This window comes from Equus caballus, chromosome 1 (genome assembly GCF_041296265.1).
Source record: "Equus caballus isolate H_3958 breed thoroughbred chromosome 1, TB-T2T, whole genome shotgun sequence".
NCBI lineage: Eukaryota > Metazoa > Chordata > Mammalia > Perissodactyla > Equidae > Equus > Equus caballus.
Genome location: NC_091684.1, coordinates 51,130,618 through 51,152,091, shown reverse-complemented (window position 1 = coordinate 51,152,091; position 21,474 = coordinate 51,130,618). Strand labels below are relative to the sequence as shown.

Sequence of the window (21,474 nt, the reverse complement as noted above, 5' to 3'; positions counted from 1 at the left end):
CTAAACAATGGCCACTACTCTTCACTCCACAGTCCACAACATCACTAATTATCTCTGCTCTGTCCACAACGCAAAGTGATCCTATGGTCCCGAGGAACCTGACTTCCATTTGAATATGACAACTATTTAAACAGGGATGGGACTTAAGTGAACTTATTATGAACTACAGTTTGCTCAAGGCACTAATGGAAAAAAGTTTGTTCCATCCAATACAGCTTTCAACGTTTCTACACTTCAAAAACTATTTTACTAATTAAAAATTACATTAGTCTGTGAATCCAAGTCCCCAAACGACCTTTTATTGGGCTATTTTATTAACTCAACTCTAAAATACTATCATTTTTTAAAACATTTAATTCATATATGCCATATCTACATACAAATTAGTAAGATTGTATTGTACATTGCGTATTAACTTCTCTGCATCACTACTTCTTACGTATTTAAACTTGAAAAAATAAAGAAACCCTCCTCTAAAGACTAGGGGCAGTGTTAAGAAAAAGCAATTGTCACAGTCCTATGCTCAAGAATATGAATGCCTTATATTGGTGATGAAATACACAGCCCTCTCCCCTCACTACAGTGCAGATTGGAACAGAAATGGAACAAGTTAAAGGTATTGCATGATGCCATCAAGTTTTAAGACAACTAAAACTAAATATAGGTCCAAAAGTTGTTAAACACATCACCAACAGGTGATAAGTGGTTGCATCAGAATCAGCCTGGGAAACTTGTGAAAAAGTCATTTCCTGGGATACATTTCCCAATTTTCAATTTCAGAATTTTCAGGGTAAGACCAGAGTTAGTCTGAGGTATTTCAAGCACACAGCAGATTTAAGAACTGCTGGCCCAGAGACAAGCTCCATTTTAAAGTCAACCAGAAGCACATAGCACAAGCCAATTTAAAAATGTGCCTGAGACGAGGACTCAGTTCGGTAGCTTTCACCCAGTCACTGAAGCTGACATAAACACTTTACATAGGACCACACAAACACGTGGAGCGGGACGAAAAGTAGAGGTCACTCATTATAGCGACTGATGACTGTTCTACCAGCTCGTTTCCCTAGTCCACCAAGTAGGTTCTAAATTGATGAATTATTGATTTTCCAAACAATTAGTCTCCATGGAGCCATAGCAGTGAAGCGGTATACTGCTTCTACCAAGTCCACAATGCCCCAAACATTTGTAACACCCAAGTATCTATATATTATCGAAACAAAAGTACCAAGAAGTAATTATACAAGATACACTGAGTTTCCATTCTACATGGGGAAGGGGGTGAGGGGGTTGGTGACTAATGCTGATCCTGAACCACTAAAGGGCTGCAACCCACAATTTGAAAAGGGATCTAATTCAACCCTTCAGAGGTAATAAAACACAAGTCTGTAGATGTGCCATTTCACCATCTCAATTAAATCTTTCATGTGACCTTTCATTTACCAAATTCCCACAATGAAACCTTAATAACTTTCCACAATATGACCCCACATGACTTCCATCTCCAAGCTCTCCATTATCTTGCTGAAGGCAGGCGTCGAACAAAGGACCTAGAAAAAGGCCACCAAATCTCTCATCTTACAAGTCCTATTGCCACAGACAGTGACCTATACTTTCTCCTATAGACTGCAAAAATTCCAAGACAACATAGATTAGGTAGATCACCCATTATATATCCAATCAATTGGGTATAGGGATCAATAACACAGGAATGCCCATTCTAGTCATAGGTAATCAGGAGGAAAAATAGAGGGTCAAACAACGGATAAAGGTACATTAAAAATGATAAAACTATTTTATAGACATTTCTCTTGACCATAACGAATAATTTAAATTAGGCTGCTTATAAGTAAGAATCATAAATGAGCAGCATTAATTAAACAATTCCCGAAGCTAGTGATTTTAGCTAAATACTTAGACATTAAAATCGTCTAAGAAGGCTGCTAATAAACACTATGTCAAAATTTGCAAGTAGATTATTTAAGTCAGGCTTGAAAGCCAACATAAGCAACTCCTTTGCCTCTAACCAAGGCATAAGAATTCACTTAGAGAAACAGTTTTTGTAATCTACCTAAAAATAGGATAGTTCATAAATTTTCTAAACTGTTCTCCCCTGCTGTGGACAGCCCTTGATCTTTGACTGTAAAACTTAGCAAACTTTGGCACACTCTAATGTTAGTTTTATAAGTTACTGAAAACCTCTATAAATTTAGTATCATTTCCCAAATTTAGAGAGTTTCCTCATTCTGAATGCTTAAACATTTAGGTCACAAATTGAAATGCCAATAGAAAAATAATATTTAGGCAGGCTGTATAGTTACCATACGGCAAGAAACTGACAAGAAAATTGAAACATTTAGAGCATAAAAATACTTCAAAGTATGATGAACTATGAACATAGCACAATTTCCCAAATTTTAGTAGTTCCAATACAGGAAAACTGGACTGCAGAAAGGTGTGAGATAACTTAAGCTAACGCAAATTTTTTGCAATTCCTGACATCAATACTAGATTTATAGTTTTATTATAGTAACAAATAGTTGTTACAGTGAGATCTACAAACATATACAGAATTATTATATTTAAATTCATATAGAACAATATTTACATTTTTAAGTTACACTTTTGAAAACAGAAGATGAAGTACAGCTTAAGCTTTACAACAAAGAAAAGAAAAACACAAGACAAAAATGAACAGCGTTAACAGTAAAAATATAACTATCTGTTCTTGATACAACATGTGGAAACTGTTAGAAGCCTACATCTTCTTAATCTGATTGTCCAAATCATTAAAATATGGATGATTCAGTGCCATTTTGCCAGAAATTCGTTTGGCAGGATCATAGACTAACATTTTCTGTAGAGGGAAAAAAGATAGAAAGAAAAGTTTTTACTTATTTAAGAAACGAACCATTAAAAATAATACGCAAAAAGCCTTAAAACTTTTCTACCAATACGCCATAGGTAATTTCTATTTATTTATTTATTGCTGAGGAAGATCCACCCTGAGCTAACATCTGTGCCAATCTTGTATTTTGTATGTAGTCACCGTCACAGCATGGCTGCTGCTGAGTGGTGTGGGCCACACCCACGAATCTAACCCAGACCGCCAAAGTGGGGCACTCTGAACTAAACACTAGGCCATGGGGCAGGCCCCCATAAGGTAATAATTTTAATGAAAAACTACTAAATGAACATTTTCATTAGTCCAATACCAAACCACATCAATGTCTCACCTTCCACACTTCACGCTCTAGCTCCAGAATAACCTGTTCCTTCAATCACAGATACCTTGATAACCTCTTTCTGCTATAAACTATGGCTTAAGACACAAGTATTCAGAGATAGCTTTAAAAACCAAGACATAAATTTAAGAAAGATATCTGGTTAACTATATTTACTTCGAAACTTAAATGGCCATCTGAGTTATTTACATTCTTGAAATGGTGGCAATTAACTACGGTGGTTTCTAACGTAGCTTCCAGCAAGTTCCAAATAAAAACAAAACTGGCGCATAACGTGTTATAAACATAGTTAAAATGAGTCACTATATGCACTATGGTCAGACGATCTAGTATTAAAGCTAACTTACACGTCACCAGAAAAAGCTGAATAAAGTTTAACATTGATCTTAATGTTAATTAAAATTAATATTTAATATTAATCTTAAAACCAAATCAATAAGCAGACTAGAGATACTTCACTACCTAGTTACCATCCAAACACTTATCACGTATCCAGCACCATATTCAGTGCTTTGCGTATTATCATGCTACTTCGTCCTCACAACAAAAGGTCGGCATTAGTCCCACTTTACGAAAGAGGATGTTGACCCTCAAAGAGGTTAAGTAACTTGCCCGAGTTCATAGAGCTAAGGAGTGACAAAGCTGAAATTTGAAACCAAGTCTGATTTATGATTTATAGCAGTTGTTCTCAACTGGGTGAGACTTTGCCCCTCAGGGGACATTTGGCAACATCTGGAGACATTTTGGGTTGTCACAACCGGGAGGGTTGTGCTCCTGGCATCTGTAGGGCAGAGCAGTGGGATGCTGTTAAATACCTTACAAGGTACAGGACAGCCCCCAGCAACAAAGAACGATCTAGTCCAGGAAGTATCCAACACTGGCTGGACTAAGGCACCATGATTTACATACAGTATTAGACATTTTTGTTTTGTTAACTGAAGAGAAATTCTTTGTGTTCAAGAACTACAAGTTAAAAAGACAGACTGGGCTCAGAATACAGAAGGCCTTTCCTTTAAGCCAAATCAACAATATTGATGTATAAAATATCTTAATGGCCGGTAAAGGACTTTGGACTCCCCAGTAAGCAACTGGGAAATCTGAACTGAATTTGGTGGCATGTTTTATAAATTGCGAAAAAGGCCTAAAGATCAATTAGAGATGTATATGATGATATAGCAGATTTTTTTTTGTTTAGTTATCTGTAAAAATGTTATTTTTTTCTTAATCACACTACCTGAGATTCATAAAAATTAGTGCCTTCTGAAAGCTCCATATTTAAATACTATTTTAAAGCAAGTTTCCCGAAGCAGGCCTAGAAATTTAATTTTTATCATGACAAATATTTTTGGCTTGTTTTTAAAGAAAACAATTGTTAGCTGGAGATGGCACCGTAATACAGAGGGAAAATGTTTTAAACCTATGTTAGTCCTCCTCCTAACTTCTGACGAGGAAGCAAAGCAGGAAGTGAGAAATGGGAGTTCACACAGCGAAAGGATTTTAACTAACAGTATCAAGCAATAAGGAAATCACCTAGGTTTAGGATAAAGTAAGAAGTAGTAAATACCAAGACAAAAAAACTGGAAAGGAAGGCTACTAGAAATCAGCCAGGTAAAAACAATAAAGGTGGGGGCCGGCCCTCTGGCCAGTGGTTAAGTTCGCGTGCTCTGCTCCGGCGGCCCAGGGTTTCACCAGTTGGGATCCTGGGCGCAGACATGGCACCGCTCATCAGGCCATGCTGAGGTGGCATCCCACATAGCACAACTAAAAGGACCCACAACTATATACAACTATGTAGTGGCGGGGCTTTGGGGAGAAAAAGGAAAAGTCAAATCTTTAAAAAAAAACAAAGCTGTATTAACCCTGGCCTCTCCTTCAGAGTATCTACAGCTACCAATCAGATTGAAAAACAAACAAAAAACCAACTAATGCTAACTCTTCTACTCAAAACCACGAGTGTTTCTTGGTATCTAAAATAGAGCTAGTAACACGATAAACATAGAAGACATGATAATTATGTGCCGAGCTCAGTATGCTGGTTTTCTTCCTATTTCCCAGGTAAAAGAAAGGATTGAGTACATTAAGAATTATCAATAATGTTAAAGTCAATATAAACAGCACTCCTTACCGAGAGCAGATCCAAACCATTTTCATCCAAGTTTTTGACATGGGATGCGAGGCTTCCTGGTTTCCACTTGGGAAACGTATTCTTATAGTCCTGTAAAGATTCCACTTCTGGCCACACTTCATTATTGGGGGTGCCCAAAGCTCTAAAAAGTCACAGCAAAACAAAAATTATTAAAGCATAAATACAATCTTGTTAAATACATGTTGCCTTTATTATTATTTAGCTTAAAAGTTCTTAATAGCTTAAGCATAAAATAAAAATACCTGAAAATTCTGAAGAGTTGATCGATTTCTGAGTCTCCATGGAAAAGTGGTTTCTTAGTTGCTAATTCTGCAAATATGGTACCTATACTCCAAATGTCAACCGGAGTCGAGTAGCGAGCCGACCCCAGCAATACTTCTGGAGATCTATACCAGAGTGTTACTACCTGTTACAAAGCAAATTTTTACACTGAATAAATGTGGTGCATTAAATTACCTAAAAGTAAACATTTATATTTCACTAGGACTGTCCGTTAGAAGGCTGCATGATTGCCTCTGATAATATTGTTTAAAAGTCAATTAACTATACATGAAATACTATATGGAAGATAAATATTTCACTTCTAAGTTCAATTCATTGGAGTGGGGGACCAGATATGCAAAAGCATACCAAGCCTTTCCTTGCTTTTCAAATAATTAAAGTGCAAGGATCAAAATAGTAAAGATAGTCTTCACTTTTCCAAAAGAAAAAAAAAGTCCATTCATAATGGATTTTGGGGTGACACTGTACAAAGTACACGGACTGCTTCCATGCTAAAAACATGAATGATCAACACTTTATTAGTGGTCAAGAACTAATCTATTTTAATACATATAATTTACCACAATGGCAAAAATATCACCTCTAACTTGTTAATGAGGTCAATAGTGTTTAAGCCAATAGGAACCAAATAATCTTTATTTACACAGCCATGGGGAAAATGATAAAAAGCCAAGACATCTAACCAGATGAGACCTGTTATAAGTTTTGATCTGGAGATGGTCTTTGGGCTCAAGGGTAGACAACTCCACAGAAGACACTGTTTTCCAATAATCCTTTACTATACAATTCAACATTCTCTTTCCCTCTAGAAATAAGAAATGAAATGCCAAGTCATCGATGTAACAGACAAAACTTGATTATATTTAGTAGCTTCTAAATATATCTGAAACAGTCCCCACTAAGAAACAGAACTTGTCTTATAGCCAATTTGATTGTGTATCAGAGAATCCAATCAGGAGACAGAAACCATATAGTGATGTGAAGGGGGAAAGTCTACTATAAAGGATTTTAAACTGTAACAGGAGACTGGAAAAATGAGAGACTGACTAGTAAGAAATAACTAGATACTATACCAAGAAAAATCCCTTCCTCCTGCAATGCCTCCCCAGCACCCTCTACTGACAAAGCTTAACATCACACCAGCTGACAAAGGAAAAATATTTAAAGATTCCAGTTACATTTTCACACAGCATGCAATGAAGGGTGAGTTTGAAGGTGAGAGGCACAAAGTATAGATCTTTTTTATTAAGTATTTGTTTCTAGACTTAAGGAACAAATATAGAAAACAATCCAGCAATCTCACATACTTAAAAGCACCAAAAAACACTATTCTACATACCTCATGTGTATATACTCTAATAGGTATTCCAAAAGCTCTGGCAAGGCCAAAATCAGCCAGTTTAATTGTTCCTTTGTCATCAATCAATAGATTCTGAGGTTTTAAGTCTCTGTGTAGAACTCTTCTAGAGTGACAAAACACAATCCCTTGTAGGATTTGGTACAAATAACTCTGGGAGAAAGAAATATAAGTTAGAAAGTTAACCATACCAAATAATAATTTTTAAGTACTCTTTGTGGGTTTGTTCCAAAGATGTAAGTAATTATAATGCAGGAAAATAATTTAACTACCAAAAAAGCTTTCAGGCTATTTGAGAATAACAAGAAGCATTTGGAGGTAGAAAGCCCATTAATATACAATAACATGTTTGTATACCTAAGACAAAGATCTTATGAACACATCTATATCCATATGAACTCATTTTAGTCTTCTTTTACTTATTTTTGGTCCCTAATTCTTAAGTCATAAGTTAGTTTTCTGTATAGAAAGTTTCTTAAACTTTTGTTCAATATACTTATAGCAACTCTAACAGATTTCAAAAGAAATGACAAAGAGGATATTATGATTATATATTTAGATAGATACAATTATCATAAAGTGTTGTTCAGTAGTTCAGAGAAAAGTGTCTCACATTTGTTGCCAAGACAATGTAACTGACATTTGAAGCAACATGGATATTACAGAAATATAAAGTATATATAGTAACAGTATTGACTTATAAAGTTCAATATTATAAAATAATACATAAAATCAACGGGTTGGGGGCTGGCTCCATGGCCGAGTGGTTAAGTTCGCCTGCTCCGCTGCGGCGGCCCAGGGTTCGGATCCTGGGCGCGGACATGGCACCGCTCATCAGGCCACATTGAGGCGGCGTCCCACAACAACCCACAACTAGAAGGACCTGCAACTAAGACATACAACTGTGTACGGGGGGGGGGGGGGGTGTTGGGGAGATGAAGCAGAAAAAAAAAAAGGAAGATTGGCAACAGTTGTTAGCCCACGTGCCAATCTTTAAAAAAAAAAAAATCAACTGGTTGGAAATGACTAGCCATCTGGAAAAAAATTAAGAACCCCAGTTCTTACACCAAAATAAACCTTTGCTCCATGCAGAATTTAAGACAAACAACGCGGGGGGGGGGGGGGGGGGCGGAGGGGGCGCCAGCGGACAGTAAACTACTAGAAAAATATTGTCGTGTGTTGTTCTAATATATATATATGATCTTTGAAGACATAAGAAGACACAAATAAGACATAAAAGCTAAAAGTGTAAAAGTCATATACAAGATTGTTAAATACATTATAAAAATCATTCATGGTATACACCATCAACAAGTCAAAAGAGAAAGAATAATGAATATTATCAATAAGTTACCAGTAAGAGAATATTAGAAATCAGTGGGAAAAAAGACAACATTCTAACAGAAATATCAGTGAAGAATATGTTTAGGCTGTTTAGAAATGGCTAAAAATGAAAACATGTTCAATAAAATGCAAAATGATAATAATGCGTCTTTTCCACCTCCATGTTAAATTATGTTAATTAAATCATTATTGTATTAAATTATGTTAATATTAAGGACTGATAAAACCAAGTTTTGGCAGTGATGTACTAAAATTAACTGCTGCATACCACAATGTTTAAGAGTAAATTGCTACAATTTTTCAGAGCGCAACTGGCACTATCTATCAATATTGTAAACGTAAATCAACATCTTTAACCTATCAATTCCAGCTGTAAGAATTTATCCTATAAGGGACCTTGAGGGTATTATGCTAAGCAAAATAAGTTTAGGGAGAAAGTCAAATACCATATGATCTCACTCACAAATGGGAGATAAAAACAACAAACACATCGAGACAGAGATTGGATTAGTGGTTACCAGAGGGGAAGGGAGAAGGGAGGAGGGTGAAAGGGGTGATTAGGCTCACATGTGTGGTGATGGATGGTAGTCTTTGGGTGGTGAACATAATGTAATCCATACAGAAATCTAAATATAATGATGTATACCCAAAATTTCAATGTTATAAACCAACGTTACCACAATAAAATAAATAAATTGAAATGAAATGAAATAAAAACTTATCCTATAAAGTTGCATATGAAGATAAATACATATAAGGATAGTCACTGCAGCATTGTTCATAAGAGCATGAATCACCAAGCTGAAAAACAACTTCAATGTCCATCAGTATGAAACTGGTTTAAACAATTACATCAAAAATTTAGAGGGGCTGGCCCTGTGGCCTAATGGTTAAGTTTGGTGCACTCTGCCTTGGCGGGCTGGGTTTGGTTCCCAGGTGCAGACCTACACTTGTCCACAGCCATGCTGTGGCAGCAACCCACATACAAAACAGAAGAAGACTGGCACAGATGTTAGGTCAGGGACAATCTTCCTCATTCCTCACAGCAAAAAAGAAGAAAAAAATTTAGAGACAAGCAGACCCATATGTCAAATAATGTTTTACCCAAAAAAGGGAAAAATAACACACATATATATTATATATGTCATATTATGTACATAAATAATCCCATTTTTGTAAAGCAGTCTATGTGTATACACATACAACATTGACATATAAGTATAAGCATCTCTAAGATTACTAATGAAACTAACAACAGCTACCTCTGAGGAGTGGTTTGGTAGAGTTGGTGTAAGGATAAGACACTTTTACTTTATATACTTCAGTACTTTTTAAAAAATTATACATTTATAATTTAACTGAGGTATGACAAACGCCTACAATAAATTAACTAAAATAGATTCAAAACCAGAATAAAATAAAACCACTTGCTACTACCACCCTGCCCCAGGCTTTCGTTACTGTTTCACACATCTGCCTGCCAATAAAGACCAGAATACCCTACTTTCCAACAATATTAATGCATACTAACTACTTTCACGTTATCTCAGGCACAACTCTTCACTTTACAACTAGAAGTGTTATCTAGCCATAAAATGGGTAACTGTTAACAATCTCATCGATAGACTATGTGAGAGGAAAATGAAACATTCTTTTCTTCCTCATTCTACTTTCTAATACTTTTTCCAAGCATATTCCCAGAAAAGATAGGGACTTCTATAGAGTAGACCCTTTACATTCACAGTGGATAAATACTAATAAAGTTACGTAAGTGTCTTACCTTAACAAGTGAAGAATCCATGAACTGCCCAGGAGGAATAGAATCCAGGTATTTCTTGAGATCCATGGAAAGGAACTCAAAGATGAGATATAACCTGGAATCCTGCATAAGCACATCTTGAAGACTGAAGAATAAAAGAATTATATGAAAAAGAAAAATCTAACAAACGCTTTTGACCTCTCACAAATAAAACTACTCCCATAAATTTCACAGTGGCTATCACAGTGGGGCTGTAAGAAATTTTCTGATAACAAATACATACTGTTTTGGGAAAAAACAGATGATAGCTTCCCTAGTAGTGAAAATCCTAGTACTAAACTAGAATTTGAGAAAGGAATCTCAGGGCAGCAAATGAAAATTAAGTCATATTATACAGAAGGTGCTAACTGTCAAACCACTTGTATTCCAAAAGAGCATTTCTAGATTGACTGCTTGTTGCACAGATCTTGTCTTGCCATGGAGGTAAATTATAGAAATAAATTTTAAAGTAGTATCTGATCTTAACAGTTGCTATCTCCAGCCTCAGAAAAATACAATTAAATCCTAACTTGAAATGTTAGGAAAATAACCCCCCAAAACATCAGTCCAAACACTTAAAAAGAAAGACAAGACTTTTTCATCTACCCTAGCTACCTGTCTTAGGACTGATTAAGGAGTCTTTAAGGACCAGAGCTCCCAGAGTCGGAGGTGACAAAGCTCTGTGAAAAGGTCCTCCTTTTCTCCCTTGGCCAGTTTGCCTTGATTTTCCAACCCCTAATCATAATCACCAAGATCCTCTACCTGTTCCTGCTTTAACAGCCTACTTTTCCTATGCCCAGCATTATCAATTAACAAAAACAGTAGAACTGTATTCGGCTCAGGAAAGTTAGACCAGAAATTAACCAAATGTAAAAATTTCCACATTGAAATTCACATGTGAAATAGTATGAGGAAAAATGGTCATACCTGACTATATTTGGATGACGCAGTTCTTTTAATAAAGAAATTTCCCGAATTGCAGTACTAGGAACCCCTTCCTCTTCACTTTCTAGTCTGATTTTCTTCATGGCTACCACTTGACCTGTAGTTTTGTGTCTACCCTTATACACAACTCCATAGGTACCTGAAATAGACAAAGTAAATGTCTGCCATGTGACACCCTCCACAAACTAAAACAAGATTTAAAAAAATGACTGAATCCCATAAAGTGTCACATGATAGAAACGTCTGCTGTGGCCAGATAGGAAGTATCTCACTTGTATTTACTACATCATCACTTCCACAAAGACATTGAACGTAGCTACAACCTATTGAGTCTGTAGTTTAGAAATAAAATTTATGTAGTCATCACAGGTTTCCCCAACACTTAAATTACCACTAATTTCCCAGCACATTTTTTAAAGACAATGGATCCTTTGCAAATTGGAATTTATCTCCTCTCAAATATCCTACCCAATAATAAGGCAGGCATAAAGTACAGTGAAAAGATTTGGGCTCAGGAAACATTACTAAAAGGTGTCACTGTGACACCTTCAGAAAATTTTTTATAAGAATGTTTTATGGCATTTCAAATACATAGTCAACAATCCTCATCCAGAAAATGGAGATAAAATATTTTATTAGACATATATTAAATCTATTAAAGTTCTGGGCCAGCACCAGTGGCCTAGTGGTTAAGTTCGGCATGCTCCACTTTGGCAGCCAGGGTTCAGTTCCAGGGTGTGGACCTACACCGCTCATCAGTGCCCATGCTGTGGTGGCGGCTCACATACAAAGTAGCAGAAGATTAGGCAACAGATGTTAACTCAGGGCAAATCTTCCTCAGCAAAAAAATGAAATCTATTAAAGTTCACATTATCTACTCTATAGTAGGAAAGCCTCACACCTATTCAGAAATTGATGAGAACACTGATTCTGAGATACAGGCTTCAGAGAACAAGCAACAGGGTCAATATAGGAGATCTTGCAGGGGTGGATACAGGGAATGGAAATGACAATAGTAAGGGAGATGGCCTAGTTAGCTAAAACAAGTTCATATACATGATACACTTAATCCCCTAGATAAATGCTTTTTAAACTGGGATTAGACAATTTGGGGAGGTCTTGAACTCCTTAACCAAACGTAAAATTTTGCTGAATAGCTTTGATATCTTTCTATGACACCAGTATGACTTCAAAAGTGATGAGAGTGCATTTTTCTAGAGAGAAGTTTCATAGATTTTATCAGTTTCTCTAAAGGTAGCAATACTTCAAAAAAAAAAGGCTAAGAACCAGTAACAGATCATCTACTGGCTTAATTAGATTAAGGACGGTTTGGTTAGTGGCAAACTGATGTTATATAAACTTTGTTCTAATTTTTTTTAAAGAGAAATTCTATACAACCGTCTATGTCTTCCTAAACACTAGTGTCATTTTAAAGACATAATTTGACATAAAATCCACTTTATATTGATTAAATTTGGATTGGCTGTGACTTTTGGATAACCAAAATTATTCCAGATTAAAGGAGAACTGATTTTATTTAATCTTCACAACCATCCTTAAAAGTAGGTAATCTTCTGTACACCTAAAATCTGTACACTTTTCAGATGTAAACTATACTTGCGTTAAACACAAAATAGGTAAGTCAGTAGCACAGTCATCTGGCACACGATTAAAGCAGACTCAGGAAGATTAGATATTTGCATGATATAATCAAATAAGCAGTTAATAGTAAATTTAGAATTTGTGTGTGTGTGAGGAAGATTCACCCTGAGCTAACATCTCTGCCAATCTTCCTCTACTTTGTATGTGGGATGCCTCCACAGCATGGCTGATGAGCCAAGTAGCTCCATGCCCAGGATGTGAACCAGCAAACCCAGGCTGCTGATACAGAGCACGTGAAACTTTAATCATTGGGCCACAGGGCAGCCTCATTCAGAGCTAATTTTTTTTTTTCTGGTATCTTACCTCTCCAAGTGTGCAAACTCATCTGGTCCTAAAATTTGCTCAAACAATTGATTAACACTTAGCCAACACTCAATATTTATTGAACTGAATTTTAGACATTACAAGTGCTCTATGGCTCTCCTCTCTGACTCTTTTTGAACCATTATCATTTCTGATTGAACTCCTGGGACAGAGCTCTAGTTAAACAAAGCACAACGATTCCACTGGTTAAGCCTCAAAAATTCTTTATGAGACACATAGTATTTGCTCTGAAATGGACTAAACATTATAAAATGAAAATGTTAGATATGGTCAGGTTACAGAAACTAAATGGTAAGCAGAAAACCTTTAATCAACAAATGTTTATAGAATGCCTACTAAATGCCAAGTCAAGTTCCACATCATGGATATAGCTACTCTCTATGGTCCAAAGACATTTTCTTAAAATAAGAAGGAATTCAAACACTAATGTGACAACACTCAGATTTTTGTAATTCAGAAGAAAGCAGAGAACAATTCTGTAATAACTGAAATAAGAAAAGTCTGGATGTATTTAAGAAATGAATTCGGCTGTCCAAAAAGTCAATGTCAAGGGGACTATTCTAAACTAGAAGGGATTAAGGAGAAATTAACCATCGAATGAAATGCATGACCTTGGCTAGATCTTCAGAAGACAGTATAGACTGAAGTATTCAGAAGCACATCTCCACGACTTACTTTAAATGGGCGAAAAGAAAAACAAAATGCTAATACACACACACACACTCAGATAATAAAGTGAGTGTAACAAAACACTAACATCTCAGTAAAGGTATTACAAATTCATTGTATAAATCTTTCAACTTCTTTGAAGCTTTGGAAATGTTCAAAATGAAAGTTGAGGGAGGGGCTGGCCCCGTGGCCGAGTGGTTAAGTTCACGTGCTCCACTTCAGCGGCCCAGGGTTTCAGCAGTTCGAATCCTGGGCGCAGACATGGCACTGCTCATCAGGCCCTGCTGAAGCAGCATCCCAAGTACCACAACTAGAAGGACCCACAACTAAAATATATACAACTATGTACTGGGGGGCTTTGGGGAGAAAAAGGGAAAATAAATAAAGAAATAAATAAAGTTGAGGGAATATCTATAACTTTTAAAATCAGTATTTTAATGTTAGAATGTGACCAGGTACCTGGCAGAAGCTAAAGAAAATAGTGTGTAGAAGATATCCTCTAGGCCTTAAATTATTTCTACAAGTTATTTTTTTCAAAAACAATGTCCAGCACATAATCCAAAACAGCAAGGCACCAGAATAGACAACACAAGGCAGAAAAAGAAGAAACAACAGATTTCATAAAAACACACATAAAACAGATAATGCTGTCATTAAAAATTTGAGTATCTTTTATGTGCTGGACATTATTGCCAAGCACTGGTCACACAGTTGTGAACAAGACAAAATCCCAACCTTCATGGAGCTTACAATGCAGCAAAGAAAAAGGATATCAAGGATAATGAAAAGGGAACTACAAAATGCCCTTGGACTACAGCAAGGAGATGAGAAGTGGAGCCAATAGAGGGTGGCTTCCAGGGTGAGAGAACAGCCACTGCCAAAGACCCAGAGGTCAAAGAACAGGGCATACGCGAGGACATCAAAGAAATCCAAATTAGAGAGTCCAGTGGAATTCGATGAGGCTCGCAAGGGGGCTACAATGTTGATAGTCGTGGAAACAGTGGTCATAGTACTAACAACACATAGTTAACATTTGATGGTTTTCTGAGTTAAAGCACTCAAAGAAACGCTTTCCATACATTATCTCATTGTATAATAAAACCTTTTAGTAAGGACAATTATGCCCATTTACAGAAACAGAAACTGAGATCCAGGGAAGTTCAAAGATTTATGGCTGTCCCATTGGTAGAAACAGAGAAGAATGGGGATCATCTCACTCCACTCTATGTATGTAATACACTACATTTGAAATTATACTTTCAACTGCTTCCATTTGCAGTAGCAGCCAGTCCTAGTGGCCAAGATTCTGCACTGTCACCGAGACAGCCGGGGTTCGTTTTGAAGTCAGGGAACCATACCACTGTCTGTGGATTGTCATACTGTGGTGGCTGCGTGTTGCTGAAAGCTATGCCACCAGTATTTCAAATACCAGTAGGGTCAACCATGGTGGAGAGGGTTCAGCAGAGCTTCCAAACCAAGACCAGACTAGGAAGAAGGACCTGGCCACCTACTTCTGAAAAAAGTGACCAGGAAGACCCTATAAATAGCAGCAGAGCAGTGTCTAATGTAGCACCATAAGGTGAGAAGATGGCGCATAAAGGCGGGCAGGGTTCCGCTCGTTGTACACAGGGTTACTAGGAGTCAGAATCGATTTGATGACACTAACAAATTTATAGTAGCAATTAAAGTACTTTTCTCAAAAGTCCAATCTGTAGCCTCCTGTATACATTTGGAGTTCCAGCGTTTTAAAGAAAAATACATTTACACTTTAAGAATGCCTCTTCTCGTTCCAAACTCAAATCAATACATTAAATTCTCTGAGCATTTAAGAAAAACTTCAAAGCAGAAGACATTAGACATGCAAATCAAATGTATTTTTAAATTAGTAGCAAAATTAGGTTAGTTGACTGGGTGTAATAAATTTATTTTTCAAAAAATGAAATATTTGTAAGTTAAAAAAAAGAATATATCCCCACCCAACCACCAGCCAAACTTGTCATTACTATGTTACTAAATTCCTTCCAGAATTCCTCCCCTAGCTTTTTAGTAGTATTTCTTGTTAAGTAGGGTTTTTGGAGTACACTTGGCCTCTAACAGCAAATTATTCTGTATAAGTTGTATCATTTGTTCCTGGAGAATTTAGAATGTTAATATCAAGACTTCTATATAGAAACTTAGATATTCTGTTGGAAAAAAAAAAAACAGGCAAAGGGATATTTTTACCCTTCATTTATGCCATATAAACATTCTTTAAAAACTTAAAGTACTACAGAAAGGGAATGAATGATTATATACAAGAGTTATTGGTTTTAGAATAGCTTAAACTTGTACACAAGACAGGTCATTTAAACGCTGGTAACTAAATAAAAAATTTATTTAAATTAGTTTAATAGTCATTGTAACCAATTTAGAAAGTTTAGGTAAAAGTATTTATCATTTTAAAATAATTGTAGGCGACTAAAAGTATATTATGAAACTTAACATAATTCTACCACCCAACCTCTCCCCGACAGCACATACACAAGAGATCAATAGCGTTTTCAAAGTACAAACAATGTTTTGAGTATTTAGTATTAGAAGAATGTAAGATTATTGGGGGGGAAGTTGTCAGGGAGTCATATCAGAACAATTTCAACTCTCTTGAAATGTGAACATTTTTGTGTTTATTATGTAAGAACATATATACAAATGCACATTAGTACTGTAAGATAACTTAAAGGTTGGATTTTAATAAATACATGTTTTCATGTCACAGACATTATAGCATCAAGTCATTCTTTAAAACTTTTATATTACTACAATCACTCACCTTCTCCAATTTTCTCTATTTTGATATAATCTTCCATAGTAATTCGATCAATAGGTATGACAGATCCTAAAATGAGAGGAAAAACTGATTTGACCACATGTCACTAACTCAAAGGGTAGGTATAAGTTATTAATGAGATACTATATGGAAAGCATTTCCACAGTACCGAGGGCAGTATTAATTTCCCTAAATATTAGTTACTATATTAAAACATTATTTACAAGGGAAAGGACTCCTGCAGTAAGACTTTCTCAGCTTTCTTAGCTCTTAAAACATTGGAAATATCTGTATATTCACCAATGTAAATATTTAGCTTCTTCCAATCAAATTAATCCTCAGATTCAGAGGTCAACTTATCTACTCTTCCGAACAAAACCCAGAAGTATGTTCTCTTTATGTAACACTTCTAAGGAGCACCAGTGTGTGCCAGAGTTATACCCAACTATTTCAACAAACATGTTATTTGACTGAATTTGTAATGCTTTATGATATGTTTATGAAGATAATTCAAAGAAAATTTTTTGAGACATGAGCTAAAATGTGGTCACATAACACATCCATTAGAAAGATTGTTTAAAGCAGCAAGCCTGTGTTTAAACCTGCTCAAGTGACAGTTTTAATCTTTCTCCTGTTTTTAGCAGTCGCATACACTAACATGATCAAGATTATCAAGGTACTTTTTGCAAAAGCAGGATATATCACTAAGCACCCTAAAAGAAAAGGTGCAATTCTACAGATAAAATTCCAATTATACCCTACACAATGTCAAGAATAAGGTAAAAAGCCATATACTTGAATCAAAAAGAATGGAAAAAAGAGCTGAAATGCTGACCAGACACTCAAGACTTCCTCAGCCGGATGTTTGCCACTGAAACATTAACTTCAGAAGCCCAGAGCATAATTACCTTGATTTCGTAACTCACCCGTCACTGGTAAGATCATATATAAAGGTCACTCTGAGTAATGAACCCTTAAGTTCTATCTCTCACATTCATCTTCAAAATCATTCCAGAAATAAGTAGATAAATCTTCTTAAATGAACAAAATTGCACTACATTGGCCATAAGTGCCAATCTTAAAATTTTTAAATTTTACAAAATGGCAGTGACGATTGGGATAATTATCTCTACTTCAATATCCAGATTTAATACGCCTAAAGCACAATAAAATGTTGACCTCATTTTGAACAAAGAGCTAAAAGCTTAGTCAATTTCAAAGAGGAGTTCAATTACCCTCCCTCCATTTTTCTGTCGTAACAATTTTAAATAAAGGATGCAGCTGCAGAATGCCTTTGGAATGCCTCCTAGGGTTCTGTACTACTAGCTTCAGGATATAAAATACCAACGGCTTAATCTCCTGCCCCCAGAGACCTCCAGGTCTTGAGAGGAAGCAAAACGTGCACGTTAGTAACTTTAGTATTAAATAACAATTGATTAAAGGATATTAACACATACATATGCATCTATCACTCGGTGTCTCTTAGCTTTCCACCGTTTGCCAAACCACCAAGCATAAACTAAAAAGGAAAAACTCCTAAGTTCCCCCTGGCTCTAGCCTTGGCTAAGCGTTCTTAAAGGCTCTGAGCGGGCGAGGGCCGTGGGCGCAGAGGCAAGCCCGCAGAGGTCCACGACTTAGTTCTTGGGATCGGTTTTCCGGGACGGGCCGGGTTCGGGACAGGCGTAGGTGCCTGGCCCCGGTGCGCCCTTGCTTCCCACCCCCGGGGGCGAGGGCAGAGCGCACACTGGGCGGGCGGGAGCCGCAGAGCCCAGGACAGAGCGTGGCACCGCGCAGGCGCTCAGCGTCCTAGAACCAAAGGTCGGACTCCGCTTCACGCATGACCCGAACGCCTCCTCGGCCAGGACGGCAGCCTCTTCCTGAGAACACCCACCGCGACCCCAGACTGCAGCTCCGAGACCAGGGCAGCCCCAGCCCTCCCCGGAGTAAGCCGGCAGGTCTGGCTCCCATGCCTCCTTCTAGAGCCAGGCCCTGGCGTCGCTCATCCGCCCAGACCCTCCCTGGGCCCCGGGTGCAGGCCCGGCCCGGCCTGGCCCCACGCAGACCCCTGCCGCCTCCTAAATATCCCCGGCTTCCTCAAGACCCCCCCTCCGAGCCAGCCCCTGCCGAGTGGACGCTCCTTAGTCATGACCTCGACACCAGCAACTCTACCGGCTTATTATCCCGCGGCGGCTACCACGGCAGCGTCGCTCCAGCCGGAGCTTCCCAGAGCCAGCTTTCAAGCGAAGGACGAGCAGTTTCAAACTCAGCGCGCTAAAGGGGCCCGAATCCACCAGTCAGGCAGCCCGTGGACTTTCAAAGGAGCCAATGAGAGCCCAGCCCCGCTTGGGCGGGGCTTCCCGGCTGGCTGGAGCGCGAAAGAACGGGGAAACGGCGGCTGCAGAAAAAGCAGGAGGGCGGGCGCCCACTGAGTCTGAGCGCAAGCGCAGTCTTTTGATTCTAGGAGAGTGTCGTCCTACTGTTTCTAGTCATCAGGAATCTACTGTCCGCTCTAGGTTGGTTTTTTTTCCTTCCTATTACGGGCGCAATTGAAATTTCTTGTGCTTAAATAGTTCATCACAAAGTGATACTACACTTACAACCATATTCCATTACTTTCACTTTTAATACTTAAAGCTATATATATCTATATATATATATAGATATATATATCTCCATGCTTTATTTTTGCCTCACCTTTTAAATTTTTTATTTAAAATTTTATTTATTTAAAAATTAAAAACAAAATTTTAAATTTTAAAACACGTTCCTGCACTTGAACGTCATTTTAATCCTTTAAGAAAATAATAGAGTAAAATAGAGCTGGGGATAACAAGAGTCCCCTAGGAAGGATTTCTCTTTGCACTGGTCCTTAATGGGACGTAGAACAAAGATTGATTGCCATGACCTCTACAAGTATGTATCAGAAGACTCAGACTAGGATAAGGAATGGAACTGGTATATGACAAGCATTTAAGTATTTAATACCTTTTTACACAGTAAGCAGCATCTGTCATCTGGCCCTATATGTGGCACAAACATTCAGCCTTGACAATTTTCTGTTCCTAGGGAATAGAAGCAGAGCATTTGGGATTGGTAGTGGAGATAGGAGGTTGCAAAATCTCCCACTAAATCTAATAACTTTTAGAACTTTCTTTTAAAATGTCAAATTCACATTTTAAATGAAAACGGACTACCCCAGAGAAGTGCTCAAGAGAAGACTATTCTGTGCTAATTCACGGTACTGATTTTAATGAAGGGTTATATGTATATACATATATCTTGGAGACCTAAGCAAGGAATTCAATTTATATCATCTAAAAACAGCTCATATTCATTATATCCACTTTACATTCAACATAAAGAAGACCACAAGCTTCCACAGCTGTGATGCTAGATTTTTCGATTTAAAAATACCATAAAAATCACAAAATCCTTAAAAAATTATACTTTTATTAATTGCCTGACACATCTTTATAATGTCTTTTGTCCTAAATTTGTTGGGGGCTACAATTTTTGGAATCTATATTTGTCCACCCAGCTGATGAGCTCTTTATCTCTTAATATGACATAATTTTGTAATATTTTCTATCAAGAGAAAAAAGATAATTGTCTTTCCTTTAACTTCTTTTAATTTGATCCAAATTGGCTTTTTATGATGGATCATTTCAGAAAAGTTTTTGTGACTTCTTACCGCACTTTTTATTATGTCATATATAACAGGATTTCTGTCACATTTGAGAAAAGATTTATCAAGTTTCTTTCACATCTGAGCTGTTTATACTAGTGTTCTAAATTTATGCCCTACGAACACAGGAATTATGGAAAATTTTAATTTACATGATTCTAGATATTCCACATTCCAAAAATTGTCTGATGAATTTATAGTTGTTCATGGTGTAACAAGTGTATTCCTGACACAACAGAAGTTCAGTTTAGATGAGGTAATGACATAATTTTGTGCATCTGATAATTGAAAGAATTTTCCAGAGATTAGCCTCTCCTCTATTACCCGCTACCCACTTATTTCCATTTCAGATAAGATCTCTAACCCGTTTATTTCCAGAAGCAGGAGAGTCGGCAGAATGTGTAGAGGGAGTATTCTCAAAAGCTATTCCTATATTAGGACAGCTCGCAATAACTTGGAAATGCTGTGGATAAATAACTAGATACCACTAATCCTGAACTAAATGTACCCTCACCTTAACTTCTCCTGAGCTGAATCCCAACAATGGTTATGGTCCTGCCAATGCCACTGGACAGGCGGGGAAGTGTGGCAGATGGGGAGCTGAAGTCGAAAGAAACAGCAGCCTTAACAAACTGGGGTTAAAATATCTTACTTTATCTATTTTACGAAAACATGACCCTGTGAACTCCCCTCTCAGAGCCCTGGAAGGGTCCTGTGCAAAGGCAGAACTCAGACACTTAAGCTTCATTAGATTCATGGTGAATCTAACTCTGAAATTGCAGGCAATTTTATACATATTTGGAGCCGGGAGAAATGATCAAGGCTGTTGTTTTAGTTGCATCTCTGAGATATTTTTTATGGATTCCTGTTGCCTCTTAAATTTTATCACAATACTGCATATGCCTAAGTTAGGCTATTCTGCCAGAACTCAAAATATATATTGAGAAGTAATTCCTCAAACCTTTATCTTTGTAAAGTCAGCCCAGTGAAGGAGAGCAATGAATTATGAACAGATCTCTAATCAGTAAGTTAAGGAATTAGCATAAAAGTTCATTTTCTAATGGTGTTAAACAGATAAAGTTCTAATTTAACTCAATAAACTGTTCTCTGGAATGATACAGGCCTGGGGTTTCATGTTATGAAATATTCTGCTTTATTTTAAGTGTTTACTGTAATTGACAAATTTCAGAGAGCTAAGCTACAATAACATCTTC

At 37.1% G+C, this 21,474-nt stretch overlaps 1 protein-coding gene across 4 annotated transcripts in view; it reads right to left on the bottom strand.

The window, feature by feature from the left end:
- Window positions 1–2,505: 2,505 nt before the first annotated feature.
- CDK1 (cyclin dependent kinase 1) overlaps window positions 2,506–21,474 on the bottom strand; it is a 62,704-nt gene continuing 43,735 nt past the window's right edge. For 2 of the 4 annotated variants that reach the window (XM_070225632.1, XM_014733412.3), the window contains 7 exons: window positions 16,579–16,644; window positions 11,097–11,253; window positions 10,152–10,275; window positions 7,010–7,180; window positions 5,631–5,794; window positions 5,368–5,509; window positions 2,506–2,854 (listed from right to left, as the gene is read on the bottom strand). In XM_070225632.1, the coding sequence (XP_070081733.1) occupies window positions 2,756–2,854; window positions 5,368–5,509; window positions 5,631–5,794; window positions 7,010–7,180; window positions 10,152–10,275; window positions 11,097–11,253; window positions 16,579–16,615 (894 nt within the window). In that variant the 5' untranslated portion in view covers window positions 16,616–16,644 and the 3' untranslated portion in view covers window positions 2,506–2,755. Of the gene's footprint in view, window positions 2,855–5,367; window positions 5,510–5,630; window positions 5,795–7,009; window positions 7,181–10,151; window positions 10,276–11,096; window positions 11,254–16,578; window positions 16,645–18,724; window positions 18,883–21,474 lie in introns of those variants that run through there. The other 2 variants (XM_001502198.7, XM_005602394.4) reach the window with 2 other exon arrangements.